Below are 16000 nucleotides of genomic sequence, written 5' to 3' on the forward strand. Positions count from 1 at the left end.
GTTCCCATGTTGTTTGGGAACCAACATTTCTCTTAATATATTATTTTGTGATCTGCAGAAGAAAAAGTCATACAGGTTTGGGATGACATGGTGGCGACATTTTTGGGTGAACCATCCCTTTAAGGATACAAATAGTGGCCAAGATTTAAGACCAGTGAAATATTGCTGTTAGGAATCTTGATTGTTAAGAAACCTGATGGAAGACATTAGTTCAATAGTATCCAAATAATAAACACTAAGGCAGCGTTGTTGAACATTTTTGAATTTGGAGAGACATGTTTGCCTGTCGTCATCCACAGTTTTCCATTGTGTTGTGTTAGGGCTAACAGAGGTCATGACAATATGTGTGTGTTTTGAAGGCTTTGGGACAATAGCTCTGTGGAATGCTAAGGATGAGCATTATGGACTTCTGTTTACTTTGGCCCCAGACCGTTAAACTTTTAACTGCAACCAATTAAACAGTATGCAAGAACACTCTCAAAACGTCTCAAAGCAAGTACATGTCTGAACACAGGAACTTACATTGGCCGAAGACACAAGAATACTTAGGCAGAGAAAAAAATCTTCTTGAAACTTGCTCACATACACACACTGCAGATGGGTATAATCGCTGTGTGTTGTGCGCAGCTTAAGAGCATGACCCTTGTCTGCCTACCCATTGACCTCTGCTACTCTGTGGTTGGGTTTCAGTCATGTGCTTAGTTTACAAATAAATTCACCCCACTGCAGCTTCGACAATCCCAGGACACAGTTGAATGTCCTTGAAGATACAGAGTCAAGCAGAGCGGACATTTATTCCTCCTCTGAACCCACGGAGTCAGCGTGTACAAGGCAGTTCTAAAAGAATGTATTGCATGGGTGTTTGTGTGTGCCTCTGTTGATAGTTTATACCTGTTAAAGTATTTTATTTTTGAAAGTCTTTTATCTTTATTTAGGGCTTTCTTTAAATCCCTACCACTAAGTATGACCAACAGTACTGCGGAACCTTAGTCAGCATTTTTGAAATATATAAAAAAACAGGAGCTATAAAACTGTTGTTTAGTTGAGGTACTCATAAATTTTGAGTAAAGAACTGAACTTAGTTGTTTGTGCAGGGGTTTCTGGGAAAGGTTGTGCCTTGCTGTAGGGCTTCATGAGTATGCGTCCAGCCAAAGCTCAGCAAAAGGCCAAAACTGTCACTTTCTTTTGTTACATTTGTTTATCCTGACAATGTTTCCCTCTCCCTTTTCCATTCTCTCTCTCTCAGCCCCAGGGTATCCCCGCTTTTCAGGGAGTCTAGCCCCCACCTTCCTACCCATGAGTCCCCTTGATCACCATGGCAACAGCGGTGTACTCTATGGACAACACCGTTTCTATGACACTCAGAAAGGTGAGTTTTGTTCAACTTACATGAAACAGTGAACATACACTACCTACATCATCAAGTTGAATAACCTAAATTATTTTTTCCTTGATTTAAGATTTATTTCTACGAAGTCTTCCCTCGCAGCCCCACCTTCTCTCCGCCAATCACACCCTCCCACCCCTATCTCGAACGGCCCCCACCCACCCTCTAGATTCCTGCAGCCGAGAGAGGGAATCTGGGAGTTCAGCATCCCAGAAGGGCTCCAAAGAGACGGGTGTAGCGGAGCGAAGACAAGCACCCGGAGGAAAAGAAAAAGACAAGGGTAAACAAGATTCTAAGCAGGATCGGCAGCACCATGGTCCACCGCCAACTACCCTTCACCACCACCACCATCACCATCCGCATCAACACCCAGGACTAGAAGAGGAGTTCCGGAACAAAAACGATCACAAGCACCTTAGCTCCTGCTTGCTTAGCACGAAGACCCAAAACAGTTCTGACCAAAGGGCGACAGCTAGGGGCTCCCTACCCAGTTGTGTGGGGCCAGGGGCCTCAGGTCTGGGAACTGGCCGGCAACCAGGCGGAGACGGTCACTGTTGTAAGGAGGGGGTAAGCGGAGAGATGCGAATTAGTGAGCCACCTTCAGACTGTCTTCGGCACAGTGCCATGCTGGGCCATGCCCACCCAGTATCCTATTCAATGCACCCTCCCTTGGGCCTAAGCTCTGCTGTGGGTGGGTCCTGGCTGCACCCAACTCATCCACATCATCACCATCCGCATCATCACCATCCAGATCTCTTCTGCCCACCACCCCCTGCTCCACTAACCATGCCCACTGCTCAGGAAAAGAGGCTGGCTCATGGAGCAGGCAGGGATTCAGAGGTTACAGGGCCCACCTTTGTTCCCTCAGTGGGGCCATTGGGGAACAAAACTAGTGGACCGTTTCAGCTGGGAAACTCTCATTGTCGAGGTGTAGGAGGTGGGATTGGAGGAAGTATAGGGAAGGAAACCAAAACTCCAGAGAGGAGCCGAGCAGTTCCTCCTGCGCCTCCCTTACTGCCGCCTCCAAGTAGCTGCCAAAGAAAATCCTCCCAAGAGCCACACGCATATGGCAAGGCAGACAAAGGCCCAGACTGGCCCCCGGGCCCTCATTCCCGCACACACGAGGTTCAGCACAGTCACAATCAGCATTCCCACTCGTCTCGTTCATGTAGCTTGGACAGCAGTGGCGAATCTGATGCCTTCCGGCCGTCTCTGCCACAAGGAACGAAGGGTGGCCACCAAACTAAGAGCAGCATATATGCCAGCACCCCACCTTTCCGGGACTGTTCCCACTCAGGTCCATCAAACAGAGCATCATCTGAAAATAAAAATGGAGCTGAGAGTGAGTGCACTCTTCAGAGAAACGGTCAGAGAGTTGCTCGGATACGTCATCAGCAACACGGAAACAGGGCTAGCACCGGAGGACAGGGTCTGGAGACTAGCAACGGTTCACAAGAGAAGAGGAAGGTGGAAATGGAGAAATGGAGCGGGCATCAGACTGACACTCATCCCTCCTGGGGACACCAGGGGACTCGGTCGGATGAAGACTCTCCGGGTGCTAGCTCACGTAATTCTCAAGGGGAACCTCTTACGGCACCACAGGATGCCACTTTGGGCCCTCAAGGACCTGAAAGCAATGCAATGAGGAGCCTGATGAAGTACAGCACCCAGCAACCGTTGCTATTCTCTCAAAAGAGCCCCTTTGGTGGCCTGGGCTGCCTCAAGCAGAGGGTAGTAAGTGGGGAGAGAAGCGAGAGGAACGAGAGAAATGAAAAAAGTGGAAACAGTTCGAGCTGTGCTCTACAGGAGGCGAAGCAGACCCTGCCCCCCAGGAGATCCTCGTCATCTGGGGAGAGCGAACGCTCGGAGCGGGTGGGGAAGGAATCAGGGGAGGCTCAGGGGGAGGGAGAGGTGCGGCAACCCCCTGTGGGGATAGCAGTGGCCGTTGCCAGGCAGAGAGAGCCCCTGTGCCGCCCGCCAGACGGGCATCCCACCCATAGCCACCATACCAGAGTGATGCCCAGCATGAAGGGTAAGCGACTACCAGCGGGAGGTCTGGTGTATGTGTGTGTGTGTGTGACTGTGTGTTCCATCAAGCTATATATAGTTTGTGAGTTTACTGGATAATGTTGAAAAACTTCTTGAAAATTAATGTGTTAAAGCTCTGTGATTTTACAAATAATATCCAATGAGATTCTTTTGGTTGTTATTCCAAATCACACCGAGATCTCTTTTGATGTTTTAAAGGCTTACACTTGCCAGATTGGGTGTCTTAGGTGTTAAAGAGACTGCAAAGTTGCTCTTATATCTTCAGTAGGCCATGATGTACAGTATCTGTTCAGCTGAGCATGTGCCAAGTTTGCCTTGTATGTTGGAGGACAATAATCAACCACCTGTTTAAAACACTGATTTACTCTCGCCCAGTTGCAGTTAACTGGCTGTGTCCAGACCCTGACAGATTTTGCTTTCTTAGTTGGTATTCAGATAAATCTTCAGTCTAAGACAAATTTCTATTCAACATTTGTATTACCCCTGTCTACTGATATTTCTATGTATGGTCTATTTCTTAAAAAGGAACCTGCAGAAAAAAATATAAGACCATTCCTAAATTATTATTAGTTTTCATGAATTTTCTATTTCTAGGTACGCTTACTGTTTGTTGAAATTCAACCAACATTGGACTGAATGGACACAATACATTCAGAAATGTGTTTGAAGGCGAAACTGGAGCGGTTTCTCAATTTCTTTCTGCGGCTATAGATGTGTCTTTTGCTGCAATTGATATCCTACTGTGTGTGTGGTTCGACAGTGGTTTAAAATAATAAAAAAGGGTTTTTGGATGAGCAGTGAGAAGCAGTATTCATTAGAAATATCCATTTTGGCTCATTAAATATTCATTTAGTGTTCTCTTAAGCTCTCTTGTATTTTTTATAGATCTTTTTTTGTTACATTGTGGTACTGACTTGGTTTGTGTTACATGTAGGTGTTGGACGCCCCATGTACCCGCTGGATCGGGAGGTGGATGAGGAAAGGAAAAGAATGTGTGAGGAACATCTTGGATTGCCTCCATTCGACAGAGAGAGAGATATCCTCCTCAGGTCTGGCTTCTCATAGCGCTACAAACAGTACATTCCTATTACAGAATCTTTTCATGGGATAAAAAATGATAAACAAGATATCTTGTTTTAGATGAGATGTCTAAAATCTCTTACATTAAATTGCTGTAGTATCTGTAAGATTTTCAACAGATTTTTTCAAAATGTAATTATCTGACCTATGCATTAGACCTATCTAATCTAATCTAATCTACTGTATCACTTTTAGACATAACTAATGATGTCATTTAACCTTTTTAAATAATACATCACTATATTTAATGTAACTAAACAGAACCAATACCTGTTGACTGAGTCAACCTGCAGAGTTGAAGTGCTGCCTTGTTTTTCTAATACCTTAGAGTCAAATTTTGCCATTTTTATTGCTTCCCCTCAGGGAAAACAAAGACAGAGTTGAGTTTGCCAGAATCCACCCCTCCAGTAGCTGCCATGGAGATCTGACCTCACACCTTCTTGTGCCAGGCAGTAGCCAATTAGGCACTGAGCCATCTGCTCATGCCCACCCCGCCCATCATCACTGGATGCCTCGGACAGGAAGTCCCTCCCTCTGGATGGGACACTCCTATAGTATGCTAATGCTTTCTGTATATTCATATATTTTGATAGTGCTAGATTGAAACACACTTTATAGTCTAATTATATACATCAATTTGAAATCTAAACCTAAATCTTTGATCATTCAGGAGCATTTTTTGTCTCCGTTTAGGTCTCAGTCACGCAGCATTGCACCAGAACCTGACCCCAGGCTTTTCTGCAGCTATGCCCGGCCCCTTGCAACCAGTCCTGTCTCTGCCTCAGGACCCTTCTGCTGCCCTGGTGGTACTGCCTTCCGAGCCAGCAGCCCACCCTGCCACCCATCACTTTGGTACATTACACAACATGTGTTGTTTGTCTTGGGGTTTATGTTTCAGCACCCCTAACACCTTGTCTACACCAGACGCGGCGCGACACAACATGACACGACAAAAGACAATAGAACCCATTAGAACCCATTATAATTGAACATTTCATCCACACTGGAAGCGACACGACACAACAAACCTCATATGAACAAGGGATTTGTCGTGTTGCATCGCGCCGCTCGAATCTGGTGTAGACAGGGTGTAAAAATTAATTCACACCAACTTTTGCTTAAAATCTGTTTTGAAATGAATTGGAGTAATTTTATAAACTCCTTCAGATCAGTGTACAACATATTGTCATACATTTTAGGCAAAAAAATAAGTGATGATTGTTTTTAATTAACTAAAGCTGCAATGCAAAACTTTTCGCTCTATATTGCCCTCTCTATTTAAAACAAAATTGCATTTAACTTTATGTAGTTAGAGTAAAATGACAGTTCTGACCAAATCGTGCCTGACAGCTCAACATATAAAGCATTATTATAAGCTTCTTGTTGTGAATTGTGGTAAGGTAAGGTGACAGTTTTGAACACTGCTGTTTTATGAAGAGCCTTCATTCAAAATAAATTAGTAAAACAATTGATATAGTACATTTACGCATTTGGCGTTTTTATCCAAAACTATTTACACCGCATTATACTTTACATTTGTTTCTAAGTATGTGCAATCCCTGGGATCCAACCCATTACCTTGGCGTTGCAAGCGCCATGCTCTAACCTCTGAGCCATCATTATTATTATTTACTAATTAATAGTATTTTATTATAATTATTATGGAGAATTTTTTTTCAGTTATCCAGACTTCCAAATAAGTTTTGTTAGGAAAAAATTGTTCATGAAAACCCTACACTTTTGTGTCATTTCGTCACAATTGGCTCAGTATGAAAAGGGCCTTAACCTAAAGTCACAACAGCTCCGGTAACTAATCGGCGGTCGGTCCGTCCCGTTGTTCCCTTCTGGAATTCTACACTGAATTTCGTCCCCCTGGGTTTCGTGTCCCTTCCCCCATACCCGGTTCCATGTCATCCCCTCTCTGCCCTGTATCATTCTGTAATCATTATTGTGAAACGCTTCACTAAACCAAGCCGGCATTTACAGCACATTGTAGAATGGACTTAATGGGAGCAGTTTCACAAGCGACCCTAATGCACACTCTGAATGCGCAAAGTGGAATTATTCAAACTGTTTAAACAAATTATCATTTCAAGTAGATAGCTTGCGTATTTGACTTTGAGTGTGTGCAGGGGGGAGGGGGATAGATAAGCGAGCGCTAGAATTGGTGATGTAAAGGCACTGTGTGGGTGTGCGTTTCAGGGTCTGTTGGTTTAGATTAAATTTGTATGAATATGTTACTGTTTGCACAGCAGTAAAATTATTCCAGGTGGGCCCGAGGCGTTCGTCTCCATTGTAACAATGCACGGAGCCTGAGGAGGTGAGGGCCACAGGGAAGAGTAACAATTTAAGGACACAATTTGTTGTTTTATGTTCTTTTGTTTGGTCGGTAAAATGTCCCCTTTGGCCTGTTTTATTTACGTAATGTCACATTTTAAGGTGAAGCAGGATATTCAATGAGAAAAACACATGAAGGGTAGGACTGTACATTATATTGTGGGAATTTATCAAGTTGTGAAAAGTGAAGTCGGGCCAGAATGCAAATGTACTAAAACAATGTCGAACTAGCTATTTGGGGAATGCTAACACATTTTTCGACTGCCTGACGTCCGTAAAAAAGGAAATTTATTTCAGAGACGAAATAAATTATCGCACTTTGCTAGAGATAACAATATTTTCTTTAGAAAAAAATGTGTTCACAATGCATTTGCAATTTAATACGTTTGTCAACACTTTTATTCAAACAACATACAATGGAAGCTATTTATTTTATCAATATGTGCATTCTCAGAGAATCAAAGCCATGACCTTGACATCGCAAGCACGATCTACACAGGAACAAAAGGACTCAAGAATCAAGTTTAAAAACATCATTCTGTGCTGTGTCGTACAATACCATACGAACAAAGTTAGAATCTGCTATTATATACTCTTTAAACTGTGTTGCCTTGCTGTGCTCGCGAAATCTTGTCCGTACAGTTTGGTATTGCGCTTTGATTCGCCGTACATTGCTTTACACCATTCTACCACAATAAACTTATCCATGCTGTACCGCCCATCGTCGCACTGCTTTTCGCTGTATTGTGCTGTCCGGTGCTGCGAGCCTCTGTTTGGCATTCCTCCTCCCCATGCTGGCTGTGAAATTTAATTAGCTCTCTGCTCCTTAGCGTCACACTCCCCTTTCTGCAACAAAGAGGGGAAGTGCATCCACTGGATCCCTCCCTAGGGAAACATAACCCTGTCCCAGTAATCTTTCCCAAACAAAGGTCCTTGCCATACATCAGGGAAGGAGGGGCGGGGAATCGGCAGCATGCAAAACCCAATGGCTGAAAGAAAAACATATTGTGTTGAAATTTCTGTGGGCTGAGGCTCAAGGCTGAGACTAAGTGCTTTACACAGCTGCGCTTTATCCTTCTACAGTCTCTCCCCCTTCAGCCTCCGCAAAACGCTGTGCAGCAAACACAGATAAAATCGCTGAAAAATGGGCGCAGACTTTGTGATCAGAATGTCGGTCTATCCAAAAGTAACATGTAGTCATTTCACAGAGATAAGTCAGAAGACAAAGCACAATATAGTATAAGTGCCTTCAACAAAATTATGAATGTCTGCATGAGATTTCAAGCACTTGATTTGGAAAATCCGATTTTTGATCACTTAAAAGAATTCAGGAACTGAAGGTGTTTTAGAGATATTTTGCATAATCAGTGAACATGCCCAACAGATGCTGACAGCATGACCGATGTTCTCCTTAAGAATTTGTCCCTTGATAAAACATCTGTGCGCCCATCACCCTTATTAGTGCAATAATAACCCAACCAAACTATGGTGAGCCATTTGGGGATCGACCCCCTTGCCCACTCTCAGCAGGCTGTCAGGCAGGGCTTGTCAGAAAAGCCACATTCATGTGACATTTCGAGACAGCGGCACTGAATTGCTCTGACTGGTACTGCGGCGCGCGCGAGCCAGAGATCAGGCGAGTCCGGCTGGTTAGCTCACTGGTGACCGTCCATTTACGTTAATCCGCTGAGGTATGAATGAGCAAACGGTGAGTGCAAGTGACAGACGATGCATACAGGAGAAGGGGTTTGCATTCTCCGTCCGCCCATAGGTTGGATGAGCTCGGCCACTGTGGAAAAATGAGGAAGGGGATGTGGAAATGCGAGTATGGGAGTTTTTGCCCTGGGGACGGAGGATGACTTTTTGAAGAAAAGAGTGGAAGTATAGAGGGACACAAAAGAACCTTATAGCCGTAAATCAATAGGCCTTCAGAACGATAAGTGAGACTCGCCTTAGGGCAAGAGAAAAAAAACCTTTGTTCCTACTTTTCTCTCACTCTCTTTCTCTCTCTCAACTCTTTCTCTGTGTAGATGTAATGGAGCAGCAGGGATTGTGGCCCCCTGTTTATGGAGCCCGAGGGCCCGCCTCACACATGCAGCATCCTGCTGTCTACTCCCGCTCCCAGTTTCTACGGCAACAGGAACTCTACGCGCTGCAGCAGCATCAGCACCAGCAGCATCAGCATCGTGCGGCACAGGCTATGGAGCTGGCGCACAGACACAGTCATTCACAGGTGACACGAAAGAGAAAACACTGGAATTACACTTGCACACACACCATCAGCACATACAGTTTAGATGCATTTCCTCATACCCCACAGGCCGATTTCCCAACGGCTATTGCTCTACCGCAGCCCAGTCTTTCAACAGGTCTACCCAGAGCGCCAAGTGTTGTGAAAGGCCTGTTTTTCCTGCTTTCATAAATTCATAGTAGTTGTAGCAAAAGCACACGCAACTTTCCTTTTCAAAGCGCATTTTAATGTCGGAAGTTTGAAAGAGCAGGTTCTCTGCGGATATAGGGCAACACCAGGATTCAAGCTTTTATCCCAGCGCTTTTATACAGAGACACAGAGCAGAATGCAAGTGAACTGGAGATCATTAGCACCCATTGTACTGCATGTCAGGTGCTTGTCCTTACGCAACAGTGCTGGGAAACCGGAGACGGATGAATCATAACTAGCTTTGCGCTGGAGAAAGGTTACGTTTTCAATATAAATGTGTTTTAGAGGTGAGAAAAGAAGGAACAATGTTAGTTGTGAATACCAAAATGTTAAATTCAGTGAAAACTAAAATTCCCTTTACCATAAGACACACCTTCATATACAAAATTAACTCAATGTATATTTTAAAAAAGTGCAATCGATTGGAGCATTGCTTGACATTTTTCATGGCATGATTCAAGAAAACAGCATTATTGTAGGATATTTAGAAAGTTATTGTGCTTATCTTTTATGCATTTCCTGGTTTTCTGCAGAGGAAACCTGAAGATCCCCCCATCGATTTGGTTGAAGGATCGTCTGAGCTCCGCACATCCAAGCCCACTAAGCCCGTCTGCCCCTCCACTAAACCTCCTTCATCCCCGGGGGGCTGCACCTCTCGTCTTTCACCCTGCTGTCGCTCACCCGCCCCGCGGACTCACCTCAAGAGCACGCCCTGTCCCGAGCCCAGCCCGGCCGTTGCTGCTCCTCGCTCCCCGGCGCTCAGCCCCCACGCTATCCCCCACCACCTGCCTAAACCTGCCGAATCCCAGGACAAGAGGGGTGAGGGCCAGCCCCCGCAGGACTACCCACAGTCCCTGGAGCCTGGTAAGAAAAGTTGCACAGTTCGTGTTCAGTCATTAAAGTTTATTTTCTGTGTAATGATGTTTATTTAGAAAATTATTCCGAGGATGAGAAGTGGATTAAAAAAAAACAGAGTGGAAATTGAGATATTCAGAAGTTTGTGGTTTGTTATATGCTATGGAAAGCACTCGATCCAAAAAAAAAAATTACTCACCTTTGAGGTATTCCAAATATGTATATTCTGATGAACAAAGAGAAAGATATTTGGAAGAATGCTTATAACCAAACAGTTCTTGGACCCCATTGACTACCATAATAGGAAAAATTACTTGTTCTGTTGATCACTAAAGAAGATATTTTAAAGAATGTAGGAAATTCTGTTCTGGGGCACTTTTGACTACAATTTAAGTTTTTCCTACTTTGATATTCAATGGGGTTCAAGTCGTCAAAATATCTTTCTCCGTGTTCAACCACATAAATTGGTACAGGTTTGGAAAAACTAGACGGTAATTCATGACAGAATTTTTATTTTTGGGTGAACTATCCCTTTAATTTGGTGACATCATTGTTTTTGGATAATGTTACAGGGGTCAATTAAAACAAACTAACAATCTTTAAAACAGCTCGAGATTAAATGTCTAAATAAATTATGCAATTTATTACGCTATTTATTCAGGATGTTTTTTGTGCAATGAAGGAAAAACATTTTTAAAAATTGATTTCAGAGAATGTTTCTTAAATTAGACAAGTCTTACTACTTTTCACAATTTTGATTAATTAAATCAAATTTCTTCCTTTCCTGTAAAAAAAAACATCTAAACATCCTTAAAATAAAGCAAAAAAACACTGATCAAGACAATATTTATTTGCACTGAAACAATCAGAGAAGAAAAGAACGACTAGTGCTTTCTCTAAATGTCTACCCCTCCCAACGCCCTCACATTTCAGTCTGAAAACATAGACTATAGGACAGACTCTGGAACATTTCATTTCATTCTCAAGGTTAGGGTCTTGCCACAGCGCCTGGCTCCACAAACCCCTGGGGGAGAGGCAGTGGGAGAGATATAGCGGCTGAAAAAAATCCCCTGGTCTGTGAGACTCAGGGCCAGTCAGAGGAAGAGCGAGATAGCAGACCTCAGATAAGATACACTGATCCTTTGAAGGACTTTTTGCCCCTTTGATCACCAAAGAAAATCAGTCCGTTAATGTGAATCAAAGCACAAGCGCGTGATTTTGGCTTTGTGTTTGTATCCGTGCACAATTGTATCCATTTTGATGCATTTGTATGAGCAAGATATGCCGTAGGGAGCTGTGTGCTGTGAAAGAGGCAGACAGGGAACGGTAGGGAGGTCACAAAGACGGCAGACAGGGCCTCTCTCTTATCCTTCAGGGGTCCTTGAGTGCCGGCTGGCGGAGGGATATGCATTCATCTGGCGGATGGACAACATCAATAACGTGTTGCGGAGGTGACAGGGCTAGCTCGGCAATCACACTCAGACACCATGCTGTCATCAATATACCCCGGATATCATGTAGATACACACGCTCTTTCTGTGAAAGCGATCTGAATTCACACTCTCACTTTAAGACTAATTTAAACACAAACATTCCTACGTGCAATCTTTCTCTCTCACCAGCGCGGCACACTGCATCTATAACAACTCGAACATAATTCAATATTCATGGAAAATTCGCTCATGCCTGCGTTATAGTCTTTATGGCGCCGGCTCCATTATGCGTGTGAGTTATACTAGATAAACGCAGCAAATGGTACACACTGTCGCTAATGCTTCTCTATAGAGAGTATATATCACCCCATGTCTGCACTTCAGCAGCAGGGGTCCGTGCCCCTTAACTGACAAGGTCATATTGTAATGTGTACATCAAATGAATGGAAATGGCTTGCTAGTTTGTGTGCCGCTAGTGTATGATACAGAAGTCAAATTTTAAAGTTAGTAATAGATTTCAAACAAGGTTGTGGAATCTTAACCAACATCTGAGTTTATGGAAACCCTCAATCAGTATTTGTCAATTTTTCTGTTTAGATCTCCCTCCTGGCTACACTTACCCCGCCATCACCATGGGTTACAAAGGTGGCCCCTCCCCTCAAGAAGTCCAATTGGCCGAGCATGCCGACCTGGAGGCGGAGCAAGCAGAACCCACTGAACCTGCGCCTCAACCCCTCCCGCTTTCTCCTAAAGGGGAGGAGCCTGCTTGTCACCCTGGAGTGGGCTCACCTACCAGAACATCACAGGAAGTAGAGAAGGAGGAATCAGTCGGAGTGATACAAGCTGAAGAACAGGTGGAAGAAGGAGAGTCGGGGGTCACCTGCGGACCTGCAACCGTATCGCAAACTTCCATTTGCCCCGATTCTCCTTCAGACCCTCATTTAGATACAGCAACAATGCTTCCCAACACCCAAACAAGTGAAATGGAGATTCCAGTTCCAGCTAAAGATTGGAAAGAGAAGAATGAGGAACTACAAGACAAAGTCCAGGTTTCTCAGCTTTTGGGATCTCGGGAGAATGATCAAGAGAAGGCAGATGACGATGAGTGTGGATTAACCTGCGACCCAGGGACCGCCCATCCCTTGCCAACCTTGTCCTCCTGTCCCGTGCCCTCCACGCTGGGATATCAGTACCCGGGCAGCTGCATTTGGAGTTTGGAGCTGCTCATTGCAGCGGCTCTGTGTGCCACAAGAGATGCCCGCATGGTGCCCCCCGTGTCTGTATCTGATAATGGCGTGGCCCCTAATTACGGCATAGAATTATTGAGTGAAATGGCCGAGTTGGAGCGAACTCAACAACAGAGGAATGACATGGGGGACAATGAAGGTGAGAATAAACAAAAAGAGTGTTTTCAAAATTAACAATGTTTGTAATCTTTCTAACTTTCTAACTGGTTTCTGAAAAAGTTACAAACCCCGTTAAAGGGATAGTTCACCCAAAAGAGCCATCTGTTGGTTCATATAATGTCACCTAATATTAGCAAGGAAGCAACTTAGACAAATGTTAAAGAAACGAGAGACAGAGTGCAACTCAATGAATTTCTAACTTAAAGGATTTCTAACTTGTCATATCAAACCTGTCTGACTTTTTCTTCTTATACCAATGAACACCCTGAAGAAAGTTAGTAACCGAATAACGGCAGCAACCATTCGCTTCATATAGTATGGGCACAAAACCAACGCAAATGAATGGATGGCGGTTAACAACATCCTTTTAAATATCTTCTTTTGTGTTCTACTGAAGAAAGAAAGTCTTACAGGTTTCAAATGAAAAGAGGGTGAGAAAACGATGACAGAATTTGAAAATTGGGTGAACTATCTCTTTAAAACACAATTATGTTAAAAAATGTCTTGTAGATTCTACCCAATTTTTTGGACATCCTTTAAGTTAGAAGTTTGAGTCGCACTCTCTTGCTTCTATTACATTTGTTGAAGTTGCTTCCTTGCTAATACAAGGTGACATCATATGAACCAACAGACGGCTCTCCTTCTTGTTACCTTTCCTACAGGTTTACAGAAGAAAGGTAAAAAAACGTAGAACGGCTTTTCTGTTCCGTCTTGTCTGATCAAAATGAAAGCACATCCAAACGCACACGTGATTTAATTTCTCATCAGTAATTTACATGAGCCCTCTTGTAGGGCTGTGATACAGGCAGACAGGGAAGACCACGGCGACGCCTTTCATTTAGTTTTTCTCTCCTCACATAAAGAGATGCAAAAGTAGCGCTCTCAGAACAGCTACGTCTCCAGGCTTTGTGTGAATTTAAGATGACAAAGACCGGCCCATCCTGACAACACACACAAACATACAGTACATACACAATCACCTGAATGTCCTGTTTTACACTTTCATGAGAACACACACACTTGCCAGACTTTTCCCTATAGCTCACACGCACACACACTGCCTCGACTGAGCCTTCTTGGCTTCTTTTCCTGCGTAAAGATCAAATGTTCCTCGGTCTTTTGGGGTTCCTCACTTCCTGTGGGAGAGACTAAGACAGCTGGAAGGAGGGGGTAGTGTTTTTAAAGGGCTTTAGCCTGTCTTAAAAGGCAGCTCTAATGATGGCTGGCTCCCCCCGGGTGCGCCGGATTGGACTGTGTCCACTCAGTCATCTTAAGGGATGTTTCCCCTGCCCCTGCTCCTCAACCTGTTTGATCACTTTTATTAGGCTCATATTAGATGGAAAAAAGCCCCTCCACTTTCCCACAGCTCGCAGAGTCCCCTGATAAAAAGTTGATGAAATAGTAAAAGCAGTTGATCTTTTTCCTCTCAGGACGACAGCGTTTTTGTCTGCTAATTAGGGCCCATTGTTTCGAGTGCCGTTTTAGATGTGTGGCTTTTCCAGGGAACGTTTAGCGTCTCCCTGCCAGAGGATGTTTTTATTTACGGCAGCAGCTGAGGAGTCCCAAACACTCTGAGAAAAAAAAAAACGTATTCTGCGCTTTTGTGATTTTGCTCAGTCTAGCTTAAAGACAGATGAAATGAAAATGTTGTGCAATGCATTGCATGTACTCCTAAAGGGTGACAGTTAACATGTAGCAGATGTATGCATTTGCTGTAAAATGTATGGCTCTCTCCAAACTAAATTTACATTTACATTGGGCAGATGTTTTTATACGAACTGCCTTACAGTGCATTCAAGTCTAGATCTTGAAACCAGTTATAATGCTCCAAACCAGTCCTAAGGGAATAGTTCACCTAAAAGTAAAAATGATTCCATTATTTTCTCATCCTAACGTCAAACCAGTATGAGTTTTTTGGGCAAAAAACACAAGATGATATTTTAAAGAATGTTAGTTACCAATCAACATCGCCCCCCCCCCATTGACTTCCATTGTATAGACAAACCACTGAAACATTTCACAAAATATCAACACGAGGGAATAAATTATGATTGAGTTTTTAGGTAAACTATTCTTTTAAGTTGGATTTTCCAGTTGTGTGGCTTATGTTTGCATGCGTGTGTTCTTCCGCCCATATTAAAACAGGGATGTAATCTGCTGTGTAATTCTTGTCTAAGCAAGCTGCACTATAGGGACTAATAAGAGAATATGATGAAGCTCTTTGCAGCAGGAAAGAAGCCATCAATAAACACGCCGGCGCTGAATTATTAAAGAACTGGAGGTGAGGCAGGCCGCGCTGGCTGTCAGGACCTGGTCCCTCGTCGGCTAAGGATTTCATATGCGATCAGGTTTAGCCTTCAGTGATTTACAGATTTGATTTCAAGGTGCTTATCTATTGCAGACATCTCAAGCGCTCTGCTGACGTTCCTCGCGGCGTTACGGACGTTGTGAAGTGCGGACAAATAACATGTGATAAAATGATATAGATTTTGAGAGGTCCTTTGAAATATTGTTGGTAGTTGTTATTGATTGGTCAGTGATACCGCCACATACAGCATTACCACTCAGTCTTTCCTGGGCTAAATGTTCTCGGCTATCAACCGGAGAGCATCAGTTGTCTTCTACCTCTCCTTATTTTCTTCCTCTCCTTTCTTTAACTCAGTTCATCCATCCATCTCATGCATTCTGCGTTTATCCAGTATCAGTGTTCCGTTTCGTAGCTCCCAATTGGTCTTGTTACAGTAGAGGATGGGCATCGATTTCACAAAGACCACCACTAGGCCAAAAGTGGCACGATGATTTCAGTCAGGTGGGAAACCGAAGACCATCCCAGGCCAGAATAAACCAGTGTTCCTCATCTTGTCTTGCTTTCCCTTTTCTGTTCACATCTCTGTCCGTTTCAGCCGAGAGATTTTCTTCATGGTGCTATAATTCTTTTAAAACATATACTTGTCATTTTCATTTCTCTCATATCCTTCTCTTTTGGTTGAATCTGGAAAACCTGTGAAGAACA

At 43.7% G+C, this 16000-nt stretch overlaps 1 protein-coding gene across 3 annotated transcripts in view; it reads left to right on the plus strand.

Moving 5' to 3' along the window:
* bahcc1b (BAH domain and coiled-coil containing 1b) overlaps positions 1–16000 on the plus strand; it is an 86644-nt gene that overhangs the window by 50608 nt on the left and 20036 nt on the right. For all 3 annotated transcript variants that reach the window (XM_056770926.1, XM_056770923.1, XM_056770925.1), the window contains exons 4-11: positions 1247–1369; positions 1461–3419; positions 4371–4485; positions 4880–5070; positions 5210–5368; positions 8884–9086; positions 9827–10157; positions 12179–12967. In XM_056770926.1, coding sequence (XP_056626904.1) covers positions 1247–1369; positions 1461–3419; positions 4371–4485; positions 4880–5070; positions 5210–5368; positions 8884–9086; positions 9827–10157; positions 12179–12967 — 3870 coding nt within the window. The remainder of the gene's footprint in view (positions 1–1246; positions 1370–1460; positions 3420–4370; positions 4486–4879; positions 5071–5209; positions 5369–8883; positions 9087–9826; positions 10158–12178; positions 12968–16000) is intronic.

The sequence above is a fragment of the Triplophysa dalaica genome, chromosome 17, assembly GCF_015846415.1.
Source record: "Triplophysa dalaica isolate WHDGS20190420 chromosome 17, ASM1584641v1, whole genome shotgun sequence".
Classification (NCBI taxonomy): domain Eukaryota; kingdom Metazoa; phylum Chordata; class Actinopteri; order Cypriniformes; family Nemacheilidae; genus Triplophysa; species Triplophysa dalaica.